The sequence below is a fragment of the Fundulus heteroclitus genome, unplaced genomic scaffold (assembly GCF_011125445.2).
Source record: "Fundulus heteroclitus isolate FHET01 unplaced genomic scaffold, MU-UCD_Fhet_4.1 scaffold_608, whole genome shotgun sequence".
In the NCBI taxonomy this organism is placed as follows: Eukaryota; Metazoa; Chordata; class Actinopteri; order Cyprinodontiformes; family Fundulidae; genus Fundulus; species Fundulus heteroclitus.
In genome coordinates, this window is record NW_023397042.1 from 34,379 (window position 1) to 56,423 (window position 22,045).

The following is a 22,045-nucleotide window of genomic DNA, read 5'->3' on the forward strand; positions in this document are numbered from 1 at the left end:
ACTGGGACTTGATATGGTTTTCTTCTGGCACCCCTTTGATGAAGGTTAGATTTGGGTTGCGCCTGACTAATAGCTGTCCTGTTGACAGATTCTCCCACAAACCTCCGAGGGCTTCATACAACCGCAGGATTTATACTGAGATTAAACTGCCCACCTATGGCTCTCCGTGGACTTCAGAACACATTTGGCTGCACTGGATCTTATTAAGGTAAGTGGGGCTGAATTGAAATGCACACTGTGCTACTTTTTTGATTTTTATTTGTTAAAAAAAAATTATGAATACCGTTTCTTCCATTTCACAATTACACCACATAAAATTCCAATAAAATGCATAGAAGTTTTGTGGTGAGGCAAAATGTGGAAAAGATCAAGGGATATTAATCCTTCTTCAGTGCACTATTATTTTCCCTAATTAAATTCAAATTAATTTTGTATGTTTGCCTTAATTAATCTGCCCTCATGACGGGGAGATGGTTACGTATTTGGATTAAGCACACTTGTGGGTAAAATATCTGTTTACAAGCTTCCAGCCAAGTTAAAACCTGCCTGCTGAATTCAAATATCACAGCTGCAACTAGAATCATGTCATTATTATTATTTTTTTTTTAGACTTCCGTAGATCCGTCCGCCATCAGCTCGCACAGACCGGCTGGCTGCCACGCTGTCTATAATCCATCCCAGTCCGGCCGGACCCCGCGAACTGAACGGCGCTTTCTCTGCAAACGTTGGACCCAACATCTATGAACTACAACTAATGGAGCCAGTGATAAAGTGCGTGCGTTTGTACCCACATTAGGCCCAAAACTAACTCCTCTGGCTTCCTCCCCGCTGATGATTCGCATATTCATCCTCATTAGGCTTCACATTAAACAGCCCTTTAAGGGAGCGATCTGTATTTTATCACTAGGCCACATCTGTCCTGTGTGTTTACCTCTGCGTGCCTGACAAAGGGAGCTTTTACAGCTCCTCTGCGCCTCAGGTGATCTCTGTTCTTGTGTGGCATCGAACTGCCCCATAAATAAAACACCCACGCTATTAATTAATGTTCCTGACACAGCAGTTATCTGCAGGCAGGATTCTCACTGTGAGCAGTAAACAGAAAAACCACCGCAGTAGGAACGTGTTGTCTGCTTTCTTGTCGTATATCCAAATACTGACCTGTTTTTTTTCTCTTCTTTTTTTTTTTTTGCCCGCGTTGCTAAATCACGCCATTGTGCGTGCTCTTCGGCATGAGCCTGAGCATTGTTTCTGCAGAAATTCGTTAATGAGGGTGTTTTACTTGCACATACATGATAAGCATCAGTCTTGGCCCGTTATGTCTGTGGAATGGGGCGGAGATGCCAAATGACAAAAAGGGGCAGCGGTCCGTTTTTTTGCTCTGCCTTTTATGGCTACATAGGTTTGCCTCTGTCTGTGTCTGTTGGGACAATGGCATTATTGAGGCGCTGGGAGTCACAGGCGCCCCGGTGCCTGGCTTGCTGGACCGGGGTTAGCGGAGGCACGTTCGGCCGGATCAGGTGACCGCTCCGTCCCTTTCAAGTGAGGCTTCTCCGCAAGTGAAGCGCGTAACATGAATCTGGAGGCAATAAAAGATGGCTGAGTCGCTGGCTGCCTTCTCCCCATCCAGTCTCACCTCTCAGACACTGGCTCCACACAAAACCGTACACGCCCGTGGGTGTTGTGAATTAACTGCACGTCAGACTAAAGCGCGATTTCGTTCCAAGTAGGACTGAGGGTTCCTTTCCCCCCCCCCCTCAGCCACCAGCCGATGATTCAAAGCGTAAACGGCCACTTAGATTATTTTATCAGGCAACATGGATTTCCTCATTAGTTACCGTCTGAAAGGCACAATTTAACTTATTTTGGTGAGCTCGCTGTGGTCCATTAGGCGCTTTAGACGAGAGCGTTCAATATGAGGAAGTTAGCCACCATGACCAACAGCGGCCGATATTTAGCTGCTGGTTCTGATTAAATTCTTCCACAGTGGTTTAATAAGAAAAACAATCTGATTACTGTTTGACAGTTTATGGCTTAAAATATTGTGTTTACAGCGCTGGCGAGAAGTTGTGGATTTTCTCAAAACCATACAGGGTCAAAATTTTACAGTTAGGCTCAAACGTATACAATACAGACTCCCACTAATATTTAGATATCAATCCCTTAGCAAAGATTGCAGAAAACCGCAGACTTTTGGTAGTAATCAACCAGTTTCTGGCATAATTCTGGTCAGATGTGTGACCACTCTCCTTATATGAATTGGCAGAGTTGATTTCAGTCGGGTGGTTTCCTGGAACAGCTCAGGCTTGTAATCATTGTCCATAAATTTCTCAATAGAGTTGAGGTTGGTGTCATTCTGGAAGACTTTAGTTAGCCTGTGTTATCTCTTCCAGAACCAGGATTAAAGTGTTAGGGATGAATGTGTCCATGATTCAACTGTCTAGCTATTGACTGGAGAAAAATAGAGAACTTGGAGGTAGCCCTCTCACATGATTCTATCGACGCTGCCGCTTGCAGTGAACAGACCTCAGCATGATGCTACCATCACCAGCTTTGACATTTTGTCTGAGTAGCCTGTGGCTAAATTGGTGGATCTTTGTCCTGTGCAACCATCAAACTTGCTTTTCAAAGGTTTATTCAGCCTTTAAAGACTCGGTTTTGTAGCCAGTTTTTCTGTTACTGTTGGCAGCCTGTCAGGCAGTGGTAATTCTATTGAAAAAAAACATATTTGCCACAGTTTCCAATGAAAATATTGTTTTCCCCTGAGGGAAACTAAATAAGTATGACAAAAAATTATTTTGGCAGTTTTTGTCAACTTATAAAAAGTATATATATATATATATATATATATATATATATATAAAACAATTCCTTAAATACGTAAGAGCTCATCCCTCTCAGGCAACTACATTTACAAAGAAAATGTATTCGACCAAAATGTAATCAAATAAAATTAAAATGACATCAAATGTGTGAAACTAAATTAAATTATTGTCCTAAAGAATACGGCTAAACCTACATTCAAATGTGCCGCCAAACTAAAGCTGCTCTCAGCATCTTCCAGTCGATGAAAGACTTGAGTCTTAGTGGTTCCTAAGTTGTGATGATTCCAGACGTCGAAAATGAATTTAATGAATAAAGCAGGACTTTGCTCATATCCCTATATCCAGGATATCACATGGTCAAAAAGCAGGCCAACGTTTAGTTTCTGCACTGGTCGCAATTTTAGTTTAATTATAAACCTGCTTCAAGGCTAGGTCCATTCCAGGAAAGCAAGTTTTACTTTTTCTAATGAGAAGTCAAGTTTCAAATCAAGTCTAGATTATTTGTATCGCACATTTCAGCAGCAAGGCAGTTCAAAACGCTTTACATCATGAAAACATAAAAACATCATAAACACATTGGAACGGTCACTGGTTGGGAATGCTGAAGCTGAATGCTGCTTCTCCATGTTTGGTTCTGGTTATGCAGAGTAGATAAGAACCAGAAAATCTGAGTGGTCTGGAGGGTTGTTACAGCAACAACAGGTCTTTAATGTATTTTGGTGCTAAGCTGTTCAGTGATTTATAAAGTGGAAGGACTTTAAAACTGGGCTGATGCGCTCCATCTTCCTGGTTTGGGTGAGAACCTGAGCAGGTGATGAGAATACTGTCAGGACCTCATTGATGGCTACAGAAAAGCGTGTCGTCTCTTAGCAACTTGCTGAGAAATATATGACCAAATATTAGTAGGGGTACATATAGTCAAGCTTGTGGGTAATTTCTAAACTGTACAGAGAAAATCCACAACAAATTCAAAGGCGTGGATGCAGATTCTGCTTTTAAAACCATCCAAGTTATTTGTGTATGATCAATCCATCCGAGAGAAAAAAAACAATACGACTCCATATTTTCTTAACAATGCCATTGTGATTACGGTTGACTGTCCTTGGCTGTAGATCTGATGTTTCTGTATCCTGTCAAGTCTTGACAAACTCTCTCACAATCCAATAATGCATTCAGGACATTTATGCAGCAGAAATCACAGCCATTTCGTATCAAGAAAACTTTGAAATAACAGAGCAGCTCATGCTTGGATACCCAATGTTCCACAAAGAAATTAAACACTAAAAGCCAGAAAAAGATTTGAGATTTCAGGGTCAACAGAGGAAGCCCAATGAAAGCCATTTATTAGATTGGTCTTTATACCTGATCTAGACTGTTTAACCGATAATGCGCCTACTTCCCACCTATACTGAACAAGCACCATCAAATGTGGCATTGAGGATTTGACCTTCATTTCTAAAGGAGACAGAAAATGTCACATTCGTGTTAACAAATACTAAAAAGTTTTTCAAAGTCCATTTTCTATAGTCGAGGTGTACCCTGGACAGTTCGCCAGTCCTCCACAGGACAACGTAGAGACAACCAGGACAAATGACCATGCGCTCACACACTCACACCTAAGAGCAATTTAGATTATCCTAACAGTCATGTTTTTTGGACTGTGGGAGGAAGCTGGAGTACCCGGAGATAACCCACACATGCACAGGGAGAACATGCAAACTCCATGCAGAAAGACCCAGGGTTTGAACCCAGTAACTTCTTATAGTGCAACCAACTGCACCACTGCGCAGCCCCGCTCTTTTAACATGACATAATTAAAAGCATTCTTATTCCCTGTATCTGCTTGCACTGTAATTTTACTTGGGTTTGGCTTTCATGCAAATCGGACATTTGCATTATTGGTAGTAAGTTGTTAGAGCTCATCCCAAGCACGCCCTGCTGGAAAGGCAAAGTTTTAGAAATACCCTTTGCTGCAGACGTCTCACCTCCTCAGTCTGCGGGCCAGCAAAGGCCAGCAGGAAGTTTGATGGGCTCGTCTCCAGCACCGAGCACTGACAGAATCCAACGCTGCCCGTCCACACGGAGTCCACCACCTCACTGCGGCCGTCCTTCAGGTCCCACAGGCAGACCTGCATGTCGCGTCCCTGACTGCTCCATCCACAGAGAGCAAATGCAAAAGGGCGAGTTACAGTTATTAGAACCCATCCTATAGGCAAATATCCAGGGATTCAGAAGCATTTGACAGAAGTGATGCTTTCAGCAGAGCTTTACTGACGATGTCCAGAAATGTTGTCTTAACTATCAATTTAGAAATAATAGTTCACATTGGCTATATCTTTGAGCGAAAAGGATTTCGGTGTTAACCAGGGTGTGCCTGCAGGAGTCGCTACCAAAGAGTCTGAGCGCTCCCACCCACATCACTCTGCCTTCCAACTATACATGCAGAGTCCTACTTTACATGTAACAGCTGAGCATACAACGTCATCTCAGGTAAAATCAGCCTCAGCACACGTAAAGGTAACCAAACAAGCTGGAGCAAAATGTCCGACTGGCTGATTGCGGGATTTTGGCCTCTTACTCTAATGTTGCAATGTTGTAATGTTGTAATGCTGGGAAATATAAATCCAGAGCACTGGAAGCAATATTGGTATTTCTACTACTGTTGCACCTATGAGGAGCATGTGGACCTGGAACCAATGACAACTAGGATAGGAGAACGGGGTAGTAGAGCGGGCATTGTAGCAGAAGTTCAGAACCCGTTGGGAGACTCACCTGATGAGGGTCTCTCCAGACCGCAGCGTGCTGAGCCAGATGACTGAATTACCACAATGAGCCTCCACTACCTGCTCTGCCCTCCTGCTGTTCAGGTCCCACATGTGGATGGCACCTTTCGCAGACCTGCAAAATCGTTAATTTTAAAACAAATTGTCAGATAGATTGTTTTCTGAATTCCAAAAAACAAACAACACATTTTGTCGACTACAATGTTTGTATAATACCGTGATCAATGAGTAGAGTTTCCGTGGTTCAGCAGATAAATAACCCGGATTTAGACGGATTCGTTTTCTGCTATGTGTTTGTGAAGCTCTAATAAGAGCTACCTGTCTGCCACTGAAGAATATTTTGTGTAAAAATAGCACCTGTTTGTTGAGAGAGGAAAGAAGCAGTGAAAGTATTGTCCAGTTCACGAATATGAGCTTAAAATTCATTAAGGTCTACAGCAGCAGACACCCTTCTCTCATCCCTTACGCCGTAACTTGGTTCTAGCAAGTTGGTCTAATGAAACAGCAGCCCTCCGCCTAAAATAACGAGAAGCTGTTTTATGTATTGTCTGAAGGACGGCAGCTTCAACGTGCATCTTGCTCCTGTAGAGGATCTCTCCACAGAGAGGAGTCTTCAGGAATGGTGTGGATTTCCGGCCTCCCTGCTTTGGTACGGTTTGCTGAGGATCTGGTTTAGGACATGCTTTCTTTGCGGTTCTAGTTAATCTACTGCAGACAAAGTAGGGGAAAGTGGTTCTCCTGCTTCACGAACTAAGGCTGTTCCTTTGAAGGCCCTAATTGTGAATGTCTAGTGTTCAGGGGTCTCATCTATAAAGCTTGCGTATGCACAAAATAGCACCTGAAACGTGCGTAAGTCATTTTCAACACAAAAGTTGGGATCTATAAAAAAAAACAAAAAAAAAACTGCATCATGATTGCTGTTAGACGATGAATTTCACTCCGTATAAGACTTCAATCATAGATCGACTTCACTATAAGCATTCAAAACCCCCGTGCCCTTCCTTTTTCTACTGGTGACACATAACTATACAAATCGTCCTTTCAATAAACTAAAAAAAAATCCCATAAACCATCTTAAATCAAAGTCCGCACAACATTTTATCAGGGTTTTCAACCATCGCATTCTTTTGCCCAATGATCATCAGGATGTTGTGTTCACCCCCATCATGACTAGGTGTGCAGAGAAATTACTTTAATTACTGTAAACAGTCAGATACACTGGTGCGTAATGCTGCGCGGTGGAAGCATCGGCACTGCTGGAAGACCTTGTAGATGGGAGAGTGAGAAGGAAACGTGGGTTCAGGGATCAAATACTTCCTGTCCAAGGATTATGACTGGTCGAGATGTCGCTCTACAATCTGAGCTTTGGATTTTTCTATACCCTATATGGCAAAGTGTCCATCGGTTTCCTAAAATGTTTTTTGCACAGACTTATTTTATTTTTTTGTGGCCGGGGAGGGGGGGGCTCTTTACCATTATGGGGGAATCCTCTAACCCTCTGTTCCCTGAATGTCGATCTGAACACACAGCCTCAGAGGAATACGACTGTCTTCTGACATTTACAACAGCAATAAGGTTTATTTTTTAACGCGTTCTTTAAACGTTTGTGCTTTTACCTCTGATTTACGCATTTAATAAACGCCTCTCTGTGAAATTATCCCTAAATTTCTTTTCTTTTTCTCTGTGGCTGCCACGTCACCATGATAAAGAAGAGCAATCAGCTGAACCATTTTTAATCAACGTTAACATTCATGAGGTGCTTTGCATTGACCATTTATGGTTGAATCTGGACGTTTAGAGGGCTGAACCTGAGGCGGAACCAGGTACGCAAACGTTCAGGTACAGCTGTGATCTACAAAAGGGAATCTGCGTGCTGGTGTGGGTGATTTTAGAAATCTGAATATTGCTTTTGCCGTACGGCATTTTCTTTTTCTTGGCGCACGTACCCTTTTAGAATGGATTCTTTGCAACGTTTTATAAATGAGAGCCCAGATCTCTGCCACGCAGCTGTCTGAAGCGGAGATAATCCAGACAGACAGACACCTTCAGCGGCTCGTACAGTCTCCATATTACTGAGAACATCAATGCAAAAGAGCAAAACATTTGATGATGACATTTTTTTTTTTCCCCTTTGTGTTTTCCATGTTGTGGCAATCCTAGGGTAATAATCCATTGAGACAAAATCTTCAAAAACATTCTTTTTTTTTTGCATTGCTCTACTCACAGATGCATCTATAAGTTATAAAATATAGCAGAAGGAAAGATCCAAAACCCTGGTTGACTCACCCAGAGAACAGCAGGGGGGTGTCTCCTGCAGGGCATCTAAAGTGGAGGGTGTTAAGGGGCGCGCCGGCCCCTCTTAAAGTATAAACGGGGGATGGAGCGGGACGGGCCATGGATGGATCAGACAGGTGAATCCAAAGTGGCTGTAGACCATCACAATTACATACACTGCAAGAGAAAATGACACTGGATTCTAATAAAAATATCTACCTCTGTGACTGATGTGCTCAGGGTACAGATTAAGCTGTAAAACATGTTTTTTTTGTCCAAAAAAAATAAATAAAAAAAAAGAAGTTCAGCTGAAACCCATCTGAGAAATGAATGAGATCAGCGTTGAGTTTAGCCAAGTTATTTCAACCACAAACAAGCCAACAATTACTTGGGTGTTGCACAAACTCTGAACAGAGGCAGTCTGAGAGGAGCTCCCTGTTGCCTTCAAGCTTCTCGTCTACCACAGCAGTCTGATCAGTTCGATGCGCTGTTTTCGTTTCCTCTTTTCTAAGTACCAACAAGCTCACCACACACACACACACACACACACACACACACACACACACACGCGATAACACCTCTCTTACTCACTGCATAATAAATCACAGCTGACACTTTAATTACAGTAAACAGGCAGAGATTGGGGCTTGTCATTCCTCTCGCGATCAACAGCCGTTGTCCCAGAGGCAAAGGTAACATCTCAGGCTTTTATGTTGTTTGTAGGGCTGTGCAGGTGAGGAAACCAATCCGACCACAGGCATGCCGGGAGGAAACGGTGCTCCTACATGAAACTCAATTATCTTCATGTGCAAGGGGTTCTTAGTGACTCTGGGCTTAATCCAGTGTTTGGGTTTATTATTTTTTTTTCTTCACCTGTTAAAGCCAAGGCGTTGCACAGATTTGAAGGGTTTTATATTTCTCGTACGCAAAAACGTCTGATCATCGCTCAGTGGGTTCTGCGAAATGGTAAGTCAGCAGCAGAGCAGCTGGAGTAAATTCTTTGATAAAATAATAGCCTAAATATCAAAACGGGACTTTTGATTTGAGAGAAATGATGTGAAAGCGTTAATCTTTTGCGTTGCATTCAGGTGTACGTTGCAGTTTCTACTATCTGCCTCCTGGTCTACTTTTACTCATCGTGGCCCCTGCAATCAGCAGACACTGAAACTGGAGCCTGAGGCATTCAGGAGCCACTCATTTCAGGAGGTTAGTAGTTAAATTGTCCATGTAAACCTGTGAAGCAGAGAGACGGAGACCCCTGACAGGCCTGCCTGATTAAGCCTAGAGGACGGCAGTCACACGAGGACGCCATCGGTACGCCGGCTCCACAAGCACTTCCTACGAGCCAACAATACACACTTCCATTTTTTTTATACCAGAAATCCAGACGCCTGCACGAAACGATGACTGCGTGAGATATTTACAGTCTCAGTTTTTTTTTTTTCTTAATTTGGACCAATCAATCAGCTAGCAATCAGAATTGAACAGTTTTGCATTCATCTACCCATTTCACAAGGTGTAATTTTACATAAAGCCACTTTTCAAGACTTCTCAATCTATAAATCTGTTCGTTCATCCAAAAAAAAAAAAAAAAGCATGCAATCTTTTATTTAAAATCCAGAATAAGAAGCACGTTTAATTCATAAACCCATTCCTAAGGGAAAAAAGTCAGGAAATACAACCAGATTTCAACACTGATAACTGTAATTATGTCACACAATGGAGGTGTTCCTGTGTAAGCCCTCATTAACTGTTGGATTAAAAAATTCTTCCTCAATCAAAAAAACAGCAGCTCATTATTTTTTTTTTATTTTGTTCAGGATCAGTGTCTCCACAAATGACTTTGGGTGTGGTATAAAATCAGGATTACGGGTCAGGATAGCAGGTCATGCTTAAAAAAAAAACACAATTCTAAAATAGGAGAATTCTGGGAAAGCCTGATCCGTGCATCTGTGAAGTAAAGCATGATTTTATATCTGTATAAAGTCGTTTTTGAGCTTGAATTAAAGACCTATGAAAGGAAAGGTATAATGGAGAAGAAAGGGGAAAAAATGGCTAAGCTTCTGTAAGGGGTTGTCTGTTCAGCTGCTCCTGTGAAAGGTGGGTGACGCTGCATTCCTGAGCAGGAGGCTCATCCTGATAGCAGGTGGATCAAGCATCTCCTCTTGTCTTCTCGCAGCAAGCCTGATGAAGCTCTGAGTCACAGAAACAACAGCCTAAAGCTGCCTCCTCTCATTGTCTAAAGACCACAAGCTACAAAACCTTCAGCCAGCAGTCACAACCAGCTGTCAATCAAAACCAACTTCCCAGGGCAGCGATGAAGGCCAGAGGAGGTAGAGGACCACGGGGCTAAAGCTGTGCTACTTTGGCTAACTTTAGTCAGCGGCAGTCTGGGAAAAAATGTTGCCATCAGCGACTGGCAAAGTAAATGAACAAGTTAACCACGATGCTAATAAGCAGTCAAAATAAAGGTGCAGTGTAGAGAAGCGAGAACTCCTGGTGGGAAATTAAATGAACAAGTGAACCAGGAAGGAGCAACATTTGGCCACATTTCTTCTGGTCCCTTTATCTTCCAGCTCTTAATTCGGATATTAAAATGACTTTAAGACCGAGGGAAGTGTAACTGGTTAGGTTCTGAGATTAAAAACTGGTGGGATGTGCCCGGCGGGCAAGTTTTCTGAGGAGGTTTGAGGAGATGTAATTCATCATCAGGAGAGATGCACTGAGCAGGGCTATCCTGGCCAATGCTAATTTCAGGTTTTCTTTGATTTTTGACCCATTTTAAATTTATTTTTATTCTAATTAGAACAATCAGCCAATGTGCTGCAGTAATAGAACCTAAAGAAAATATATTATCCCCAACTATGCTTCAAAACATAATTCTTATCTGTTTTTACTAAACTCCAAAGAAGTGCAACAAAGAACATGCTGTTGGTTGTTGTATTTCATAGACAGAAAAGTTAGGATCTCAGCGTTATCGCATTTAATGGATAGGAAAAAAAAATCCCCAGGTTATTTAGTATTTAATTTTGCTGATTTTTCACCGATCGAAGCCAAGAAAAGGAAAGCTGGCCAGTTCCCATCGACCGCCCAACTGATGAGCGCACAACGTTTCCGTTGTGAAAAAGTGAGATGAGTTTGTTTACTGTTGATTGCTTAATTTATTTCATGCTATTATTCAGATATACCTGTATTTGCATGTTATTTTATATTTTTTGTCTGTGTGCTTGCATCATTTTTCAAAAATAAACCAGGAAGTTCAATCAAACAGTTAACCGGCTAGACCGGCCCTTTCACCAAATACCTTTTTATCCTCAACAGAATCATTTCTCTAAAGCCTACTTTCAAACTCTCACTTGGCTAAACTCACCTCTGCCTGTAAGTACGGTGGTAACTTGGAAAACCCAGCATTTACTGAGGCGGTACTTCTTATACAAAGTTTGACAACCACTGCTGGAGAATCGAACCGGAAAATAAGCATGTTTGCCACTCGTCCCCCCCCCCGCCACAGGTTCCTCTTGGGAGAGCCGCCACTCTTTTTCCAGGCGTCAGCCGTTTCCAGTCCCTGAAACCGGCCCCAACAATGGCTCCTGCTGTTGTGGCTGCAAGTGGGTCGCCCAACAAACCCAAACACAAACATGCTGGCGGCTCAGGAAAGGGGACACGGACACTGTAAACAAACAAACCACGGGCGCAATGTCACTCAAACCCAACCCATACGGACCCTTACAGCGTCCCTCCCCAACAGGCGGCGACGGCGGCGGCCGAGCAAACGGCCAAAGCGTTTCGTATCAAACTAAATCTCGTCCATGCCTTCCCGGCTCAGCTGTGGCAGACGGGAGCTTCTACAAACGGCCCGCTAGATCCCTCCCACGTACGTTTGCAGAAGAAAAAGAGGTTAGCAGAACTCTGTGTCGCCCACTCTACTTCCTGGACTAGTTCACATGAAACGTCCTCTGATTTACAGAGGAGAGTAATGAGCACGTATAATTAAACGCGAGTGGCACGGAGCAGGCCGTAATAAATCAGGCTGACTGGTTAATATACTCGAGGTGGATACAGGAGCCAGCCGGAGGCAGGCCAGCGAGGAGCGCCGAGGCCCCCGCTGGCCTCCAAACAGATAAGACAGCTCGGGGTAATCTGACTCTAAGTCTGTGGATAAAGGCAGTTTGTCTCTTCTTGGGCCGTCTGTCCACACCTAGCAGGTAATTAGGCCTAATTATGAGAGAAAGGTCCGCTTCCCCTTCATGTTATTAAATAAGAGCCAGCCTCATCCGCCAAGGATCTCTCAACGCCGGTGGAGGGGGCTGGCGACCTTCAGATCAAACAGCCACTATCTGTGCCCCCTCATGCCCCCAGCGACTGCAGCAGCCGTTCTCCCTCATCTTCATCGCAGCGTGTGTCAGGGAGCTAGAGAGGCGCATTGGTTATGATATTCTGCATCAAAGTTTAGAGGTGAAGGAGGGGGGGGGGGGGGTTCCTGTCCACATTCCTCACTCTGTACGGAGTATCGTGTGATCAGCGGCTACCCACCTGAGTTGGCCCCTTTGTCAAAATTGTGCCATTCATAAATAAGAGGAGGGAAGGGTGGGGGGCATAGTGATCACAGGGGTGAATTATAGAAGCTCCATAATGCGCCTGCTTCATGGGAGCCAATACGGAGGATCCCAAGGTTCAAGCTCCCATATCAGACCCGTCCAATGTTAGATGGGAGCCGCGAGATGAAACCCCATCAGACCCAATACGTGGTTAACATCTATTGGGTTGATTTCGGCTCCAGTCATCGGCTAATTGGCTGGATTTTCGGATGAATGACACCGATCCAGCATTCCGATCCAGTCATTTCTTGTTTTGTTTTTTTTATTTGACAACGTAAACAGCAATACAGTTACAGCGATCCAGTCACTTCAATTTTATGTTTGCAACGCCGGTTACATCATCAGGCAGAGCACGGACAGCAGCTAGTGATGAGCAAACACAGAGCAAGCGCCGGACCAAGGCACACGGTCCATTCATCCAACGGTAGCATCGGATCGGAATCAGCTATTGGCCGATATGCTCAGCCCAGGTATCGGTATCCGATTGGATAGGAAAAAACTGGATCGGTGCGTCGCTAGCGAAAAGCTACAATCGCTAGTTTTTCGGCCTCCCGCTAAAAGTGAGTTCACCGGGATGCCAGAGGAGTGGCAGGAGTTTTCTTCTTGCAACATCTCCAGTTTAATTCAGCGCTTAAAACATTCCATCCCCTCATTTCTTACCCACTTTTTGTCCTCTGCTGCTTTCGTTTTCGCCCACATGCACGTGGTCACGCTCATGGCACAGAAACTAAATGAGTGTGACCTGCCACTCTTATCGAGGGGAGGAGCTGTTGTAAAGCTACAATATCCACGCTGCGAGTTAAAAGGTTTGTTAACCAGGCGGCAGCAGGCCGGCTACCTCAGCAGATAGACCGGCTAATTAACCAGCTAACATCAGGTTATTATACTTATGTGATGCTATATTCAAAGCAATAAGCACTTAAAATCTATTTCTCCATTTCCTAAGCATTCATCCCCTCTTTTTGCTTGGATCTATGTGTTTTACTCAAAATAATAATGAATAAATCATTATGCCATATTTTGGCATCAGCCGTCGCTTGTTTGCTTTTCTTTAAACAAAAGCAAATAGATCATGTTTTAATTCTTTGTTTAAGTACTTAACACCTCAAATTCTCCCTGTTAAACTGTGAGAATCTCATAGTAAGGGTGCCGTCTTAGCTCTTATCTCAGCATGTCTTCTAGTTACAATCAGACCAACTATTCTCTGGTATGTCCAGGCCGGCGTGCCGTCCAAATCACAACCCGATCTCCGGCGATCCCATTGTGCGTCAACTATTCCTTCCTCTGTTGGTTATAAAAGGCAACAACCTTATCTGTCGCTTTCAAGCATTTGACCGTCCGAACAAGATGGCATTTCCACCTTGCTGGCTGCTCAGTGGGTGGAGAACTCACCATTAGTCAGCCCTTTCTGCCCTGACCCTTCCCCCTCCCGGCTAATGCAACTCTTCCTATGGAGGAAACCGATGTGCCGAGTAGAGAGCGAGCTCCATTATTAAGGTCCAGTTGGAAAAACATCAAGGGAAGTGGCACGCCCTTTATTGTGTCTTGGTGGGGGTATCGAGACTGGACAAACAGCCCCGTGTCAGATAGAGGCTGAAGTCAGACACAAGTGCACCAACACCCACTGTCAGTCACAGATCCAATGAGCGGGAAGAGGTAGCATTGTTCGCATGAATGGCGTGAATGCTGAGCAGGGGCCACGGCAGATAAGGGCTCAATGCCTTGTGGGTGTCACTGAGGCAGTCGCAGATGGAGCAACGTGTCAGGAAGACCTGATTTAGGAGGTTCTGACTGTGGTCAACAGGTACCGGGAGCCTTATCTGTTTGCATTATCAGCCATTTCCTCCGTGAGGTCATTTACCTGGCCACTACGGCACAAAAGGACACAAGAGGGTTGACAGCTCAAGTGTCATCGTACATCACCGCACATTTCGGGCGTGATGGCCTTCTGGGATATGTGGGGATTTGGCTGTGAATACAGCAAAGACGTGAAAACAAGGAAAGGCTCATTGTGCTGTAATCCCAAATAATGCAACAAGAGATTAAGGACGCAGGAAAAAAAACAAAGAGTTACAGCGTGTCAAGCATCCCACCTCCCACCGCTCCGGCTGTCAGTCATGTTTGGGCGGTTATGAGCCAGTTGATGCAGACTAAACCAAGAACAATGAAAAGTTTGTCCGACTTTAACTATTAGCACATAGTATACATTTGACAGGAGAGTACAACTGGTACTCTCCTGTCAAATGTATTCCCTTAAAAAATAGTCTACCTGCCACAGTAGTGCAGCTATAGTTTTGTCACATTAGGAAATAAGACAAGGCTTAGTGGTGCCCCTTTTAAAGACGTGTAAAAAGCATTAAAACAACTTAATCCTTTACTGGAGCAGCATAATGCTTAATGTTGAAATATCAGACCTTTATTTTAAGCACATTTATTCAGCAATGAAAAAGAATCCACGCTAAGAAACAAGTGTTTTAAACAAAGTCAACAGTGGCACATTTAATACTTTGAACAACCCACTTTGGCACATTAGTCTTCTCTTTGCCTACCGAGCTGCGTCTCGGTGTATGGGGAGTGTTGGCCTAGTGGTTAGAGCAGCGCGCTTGCACTCAGAGAAGGATGCAAGTACTCGGTTTGATCCCCAGCGCCTGCTCTCTGGGTCCCTGAGCAAGACCCTTAACCCCAGAATGCTTCCTGGGCGCTGCACATGGCAGCCCACTGCTCCCCAAGGGTGATGGGTTAAAAGCAGAGAACAAATTTTGTTGTACTGTATGTTTCAATGACAATAAAGATGATATTACTATTACTATATCTTTACCCATCTGTTGTGTTCTGGTCAAGTTTGACCTGTTTATACATTTTCTGTCTGAAATTTGTAGCCGATTTGTTCAGGTCGATCTGAGATTCCACGACTCTGTCCACAAACACGACTTGAAATTGCGTGGACAACAATTGGTGTAAAAACTCAGCTCGGGTATGAACTCATCTGTCAGATGGACCCGCTCACACACTGCTTTTAGGAAACGCTGCCCTTTTACTATTACTAATAGTAATTACTATTATTACTATTACTTTCAGGCACTATATGCCAAGCAAGCCATCTAAATATGGCATAAAGATATGAGGAACACGAGATGGCAGGATAAGTTATGCCAAGAAAATGCAGGTGTTCCTGATAAGAATCCAGGGAAGCGTGTGGGTCTACAGATGACAGCGTGTCTCAAGGGACAAAACAAAGAAAATTGTCCATGGTGGGGACGATCGGAAGAAACAAGCCCGAGCTGCCTCCAGCCTTAGTTGCTACATGGGACAGGGATTGTTTTTCCTCTAGACTTGCCTTCACCGATACGCACACCCTTATGTCCTACTGTCCAAAGAAAAGGAAACATGTACTTTTGATGCAGCTGTGGGCCCCAGGAAGGACTAGAAACCCACTGCCATTCTGAACGACAACAGGAACAAAAACGGAGCAGACAACCCCGATAAGGTACGCTGATTTTAATGTTGACGTAGTTCTTCTCTATCGTCAGTTTGATCTAACTGCACAATAAATGTAAGACTTTGTTTTCTCAGAGTGGACAATTTGGGATCAACATCAACATCAACATGGATACAGTAGTATCCATTTAGATCGTTAGATGTGATTCCTTGATGCACCACACTTAATGTGAGATATTAGCCGCGCTTACTCATGATTTTATCCACTTTTAACACTTTTGCAGGTTACTGGCAAATAGTCTTGTCAGAGGAAGACAGGGCGTTTGCCAATGGAGGTTACTTTTATAACATCCTCATCAACAACACATTTGTATTGTGGATGGAGGTGAATCCCTGATGGAAGCGAGGAAGGTTTTTGTCATTAAGAGGCCATTTCTGGGGGAGTTCAGATTCAGATTCAGACAAACTTTAATGATCCCAGGGGGAAATTACTTTGTTACATTCTGGGTGAAGCCATGCTGCTACACCACCTTGAACAACGGCAACACCTGCCCCGCAACGTCAGCTTTTGTTGCTTCGGTAACAGTGATCCAGGAGGAAGACGCAAAATCACTTGCTACAAGAAAGAGAGGTGAACCAAGAGATGTCAAAACAGGCATAACATGCCGTAAACGCGACGCAGCAACCTGAGGATATTGTCCTGTATGTGCCTGAGAGAAAAACACGACGGAAGTTTGAGCCAACACACTCCACCACGTTTAGAAGCCTGATTATTTTTTATGTCCATGTTCTGATTAGTTGTTCGTTAACGTATAAAACATTGCGAAAATATCTATTGCTGTTTTGGGATCATTTCCTTTGTACGTACTGAAAATATTTGTCCTCACTTTTTACCGGGATCATAGCAGGTGCTGATTTTTATTGATTTATAAAAGATTTAAAATAGTTTCAAAGCTAAACACATTGCCTTCAAGTGTATAATAAATGGTCAACGAGGCAGACAGACAACTAAAACACATAGAAATTCTAAACTTTTAATATTCACTAGAGCTTAAGGTAGTTGAAAAAGCTAACACATAAACTAAAGATAACGTGTGTTAATACAGTTTATATGGTGAGTCTTGGTGGAATGGTTATTTCTGACTGGGAACATAAAATTAATTGACACAAAACGAACACAACATGAGGGTTTCAGAAGGTTAGAGCATCCACAGAGAGGCATGCTTGACCAATCCTTCAAACACAATCTCTCAAGATTAACAGAATAAAATAAAGTTTTAGATGCAGCTCACTAGTGGATTGTGCTGTTTTTAGAACAGACTCGTGTGCACCACATGTGGTCCTCAGGGGCTACTAGGTGTCCGTGGGGCACCATGTTGGTGAGCCCTACTCTAGACCGTCCACAGTCCTAGGTGCTCTTTTATGCTCACTTCTCTCCAGCTCACCCCACAGGTTTTCTGCAGGATTTAGTTTTGAGAACTGAGATTGGATGCAGATCTTTATCTTGTTCAAATTTTCTAATTCTCAGGTATTTCAAATAATTCATGATTGCATTTCTCCAGGTTCCCAGCGTCTTTGGCAAAATAGTTCCACAGCATCACACGTACTAAACAGTTGGCTTTTTCTACATGATCATCCTTAGTTTGAAAACAGTGTTTCCTGCCTACAAGCTCAAATTCAATCTACTCTGACCAAAGCATAATATTCCCATTAAAGGCTGTGTAGTGTTCAGAAAACTCCATATTTAAATTTATGGTGGTAGGAGAGGAAAAAGCCCTTTTAATAGCAACAACCAGATGGCATGTGGGTAGTATTTAATGGTTGACATGGGCAGGTGACTGTGAGATGCTGCTTAGGACATTTTTACCACTCTAATGATCACTGCAGTAAGATAATTATGAGTTGTCTTGTTTCATGTCTTATTTCTACAACGGGGACACAGCACTTAAAAAGTAATGCGTACTGTTTTTAAAATGCTTCATTTAAATCTCCTTCAATGGGTTAAACAGCGGTACAAATGTGCTGCATATAGATTTTGTAAACATGATTTCTAAACATAGGATTTTTTTTTCTACACTGCATAAATGTACTCAAATAATGGCTGGATTTCTATTGAAATTACAGAATCCAAAATAAGTTTGACGTGTGCAGTATTTTGACAAATAAAGAAATAAAGAATGCATGTGAAATCTGCAGAGACTGGGGACAGAGGAGTGTTTCACTCCTGGAGCTACAGAGACATCATGCCATGGGACGATAAATAAAAGATTTCCAGCGGACTTTGTTCAAAACTGTAACTGTTCTGCTTTCACAGGAGCTCAGGAATACAGAACTAAAAGTTAGCCACTGAATAAGCTGATACACAGCTCATTTGAGGAGCACTCTGGAGAACAAAAGTCAGGATTAAATATTAAAAACGACGTGTTGATAAGTTGGGCTTTGGTTATAGGATGAACGACAGTTACTGTGTTAAACTGGTCCTTCTAGGGAGCAGGATTTTAACTCATATCAGGGTGTTCGTTGACAGTTTCCAGTTAGAGGATTGACCCAACTTAGACGCAAAACTAATAAAACAATATGTTTGGGTGGACAACCTGAGAGGTTCAACAGCAAACTGGCTAACGTTAGCTAAACACTAGCAACGACACACAGCTAGTTCTCCTAACTCCGTTCAGACGGTTCAGTTACATGACAGCCAGCTGCCACTGTCAGCCTAGAGAGAAAAACAAGAACAAATACCTACCCAGGAAATGTTCAGAAAATAGCTACCATGTCTGGAAGAGTGCCGTGCTGCCAATAGTTGCCAGGGAAACTCAACTTCAAGGACCCCTGTCTAGAGGATGAGCTGCCCGTGTAAGTGCCTGAAGAGAAATTGCGCTTTCTCTGAGACACACACACACACGAGCGCGCGTCTCTCTCCATCTTCTCTCTGTCGTTTATCACTCTTACACTTTCTTGTCATCTGCTATTTTAATTCAAACATCTAATGCACGCCTCCTTTCAGATCGTTAGCACACAGACTGCTGGTTCTGTTGCTATTGTTAACTCTTACTTTCACCTTGATGCACATCTGCATGCTAAACCTTTTGCTCGTTGTTTGCAGAATATCTGAAGCTCGGACTGAACATCAGTTTTGAAGTCTTGCACTTTCCATTCGGTTTAGCTCTGGACTGTCACCTGGCCATTTTAACTCATAAAAACCACAACTTTGTAGGGTTTAGGGTCTTTGTGCTGCTGGGAGGAGAATTTCCTTCTCACTCTCAAGTTTGTCTCCTCTGTTTTTTTTGTTTCGTTTGTTTTTTTTAAACCAGGCTTCAACTTCAGACTGTAGTGCATGTTTACCTTTCAGCAAGACAAATGACACTAAACTTACAGCCACAGCTACAATGGCATTGTTTTAGAGCACAGCTTTAATAATGGGGTGGAATGGCCAAGTCAAAGCCCAACGCTAAATTGTATTGAGAAAATGTGGCAAGACTTGAACATTTATGTTCACATTGCTCACAATCCCATCTGACTGAGCTCAAACAGTTATTGTCTCGATGTGCACATCAGTAAACGATATTTCCCAAAAGGCTTGCAGCCGGAACGACTGCAGAAACTTGGGTTGTTCCACCCGTCAGTTACATTCTGAGATTACTGTCGAGGCATGGGATCACAGAATTTAGAGGACTGAAAGAAAGAAAAAGAAGCAAACAGAAACAAGCATGAAACTTTATTTATTGATATTATTGAGATCAAAAGACTGATGGTATTTTTGATGGCAAGTTGAAGACATGGAGCACAGAAAGAAAAACTGTTTAACAAATTCTGAATGCCTCTTTGGAACACATCACATATTTCCTTTCTTTTTTTTTTCTTTTTTTTTTAAAGATCTACTTTTATAACTGCTATTATGACAAAAGATATGATTATGTAGTTTCACTAAGAACCTTCCGCAATAAACACCACAGACTGAAGAGTCATCCATTTCAGTCTAATTGTGAACCAGAGACAGAAAACACTGGGCTCTAATCCACAGAGCACACAGACTTCTTTCATAGGAATGCTGGGAAAGACCTTTATTTGTCCGCTGCTATCATGGAAAAAGCGACTTTCATGCCCGGCTAGGTCTGAGCTGCAAGATTAGCTGAAACCAGAGTGTTTTAAACCTCTTCTGTGGCCTTGGATTAGAGTCAGTCAATCCCCCTGAATATCCCCCATCTCCCCCCCAAAAAAAAGGAATGAAACAGTGAGTGCAGGTGGTTGAGCAGGAGAGAGAAAAGAAAGTTTAAACATAAGATACTAAAATAAGCTAAGAAACAGCAACAGAGGCACATGTGCAGGGGGAATGGAATCAATTCACTAATGAAATGGATCAAAAACATGAGCACCCAATGACAAACATGGAAAGGCTGACTTCAAACCAATTAGTGCTAATGGAAGTGCCAGGACAGTAACCCCTCTGCAGGAGGTGGAGGAAGCGTCTCCTGCTCTGCCCACACAGACACCACCGCCGACATCGTCATCAATTATTCCTGGCATCTCACCTTACCCATAAGTCGGGCCGGTGCAGAGGGATAATGTCAGGGTGCCCTTGAGAGCAGGTGCCTTGGTCTCCCTGTGGGTCCCGGCAGGACCAGGAGTTAGTGACAGGGTCGGGCGGTTGTGGCGTCTACAGTGTCGCCCATCCCTGGAATCCCACTCCTGTTCCAGCGGGGGCAGGCAGGTCACTTTACAGCTCATCGCCAAATTAGAAAGGCTGCGGGTCAGACTGCGCAGCCGGTAGGGCCACAGCGGGATTGAAATAGATGGGAACGCTGAGGCTTGTGTCTGCTGGCATTCTTTCATCAGGCGATCGTCTCGTCACACAGAGCTAGAGGCCTCTGGAGCAATTCAGGAATACACAATCAGCATTATTTGCAGAAGTATTCATATTCAAACATGTTAACCATTTTGTCACCCTATACAAACTTTATTGCATTGTTTTGGGGTTTTATTAGGTAAGCTAACCCACAAAGTGGTACAGCACAGTCGAAGGTGTGTAAATTAGCCTAACATAGTACTGAAGTAAGACTAGCACTGCTTCAATATATTTTTACTCAAGTAGAAGTACAGTTACTATGACCTTTATTTAGCCAGATCAAGCCTCATTGAGATTAAAAATCTCTTTTCAAAGAGGGACCTGGCAAGTTGGAAGAGCTCAAATAAAACCAAATTAATCCATACATGAGACATCTGAACAGACATGGGAGCACAAGAGAACAAGGAACGATCCCAGCGTGTTATACTGTGCCTCTCCTGGTCTTTTAAATGTACCTTGAATTCACCAACAATCACCAGCCCCGACAACTTGAGTTTTTCAGGAATTGACGGTGCGTTCCATTTGCAGTCAGAACTTGGAAATCCCGGGTTCCGGTCGGGAAAATAAACTGTAACAGTCGCTAAAGTAAGACTTCCTCTTGAAAAGTCAGGGAGAAATTGTGTAAGGCCGAGTGTTGGATCCAATATGGCAGCACCTCGCATCGACAACAGTAAGCTGTGATGAAAACAGGTTTATTTTACAAGACACAGTTGTAAGAGTGCGTCTAAAAATCAATGTTACATGTAGCGGCTGCAACTCTGAACCGAACAAATTAAAAGTGGGGTTTGCATATGGAAAGTACATTTATAAGAGGTACAACGAGCAAAACAACAGATTTCCTGGACGTTGCCACATTGGAATCCTGGCCTTTTGTTTTTATTTGGGAATCCTGACTTCTCCGACTGTTAAGTGGAACGCTATTTACTCGGGTTTACCCCATTCCCAGCTCCTATTTTTGATTTCCGAGGCAAATGGCATGCAACGTCATTCCAGGCAGAAGAGGTGGCATATTTAAAAGCTCTCTCACCAGGTTCAGTTCTGACTCTGGGAACAGTCAGGCAATTAAAAACCCTGAGACTGCAGTCCATGATGATTGAGGACCTTTGTCATATAAGCAGTCAGGTAGGAGGGGTGTAGTCTATGGACACATTTGTACACAAAAAGCAGCCGGTGTGAACGTCTGCGGACGGAGAGAGGACGGCCAGCTGCAGCAAAATGACAATGGTGGACACAATGTCCACATACAGTAATGAAATGTAATGCAGAGTACTATACACGGTCTAATTT

General features: G+C 43.3%; 1 protein-coding gene across 2 annotated transcripts in view; it reads right to left on the reverse strand.

Moving 5' to 3' along the window:
- The window catches only part of gnb1l (guanine nucleotide binding protein (G protein), beta polypeptide 1-like), a 37,674-nt gene extending 18,926 nt beyond the window's left edge, over positions 1-18,748 (reverse strand). The window contains exons 1-4 of one of the 2 annotated variants that reach the window (XM_012876593.3): positions 18,685-18,748; positions 7,892-8,056; positions 5,595-5,720; positions 4,808-4,970 (exon numbers count right to left, since the gene is read on the reverse strand). In XM_012876593.3, coding sequence (XP_012732047.2) covers positions 4,808-4,970; positions 5,595-5,720; positions 7,892-8,001 — 399 coding nt within the window. In that variant the 5' untranslated portion in view covers positions 8,002-8,056; positions 18,685-18,748. Of the gene's footprint in view, positions 1-4,807; positions 4,971-5,594; positions 5,721-7,891; positions 8,057-18,658 lie in introns of both variants that reach the window. The other variant, XM_012876512.3, reaches the window with a different exon arrangement.
- Positions 18,749-22,045: the final 3,297 nt, after the last annotated feature.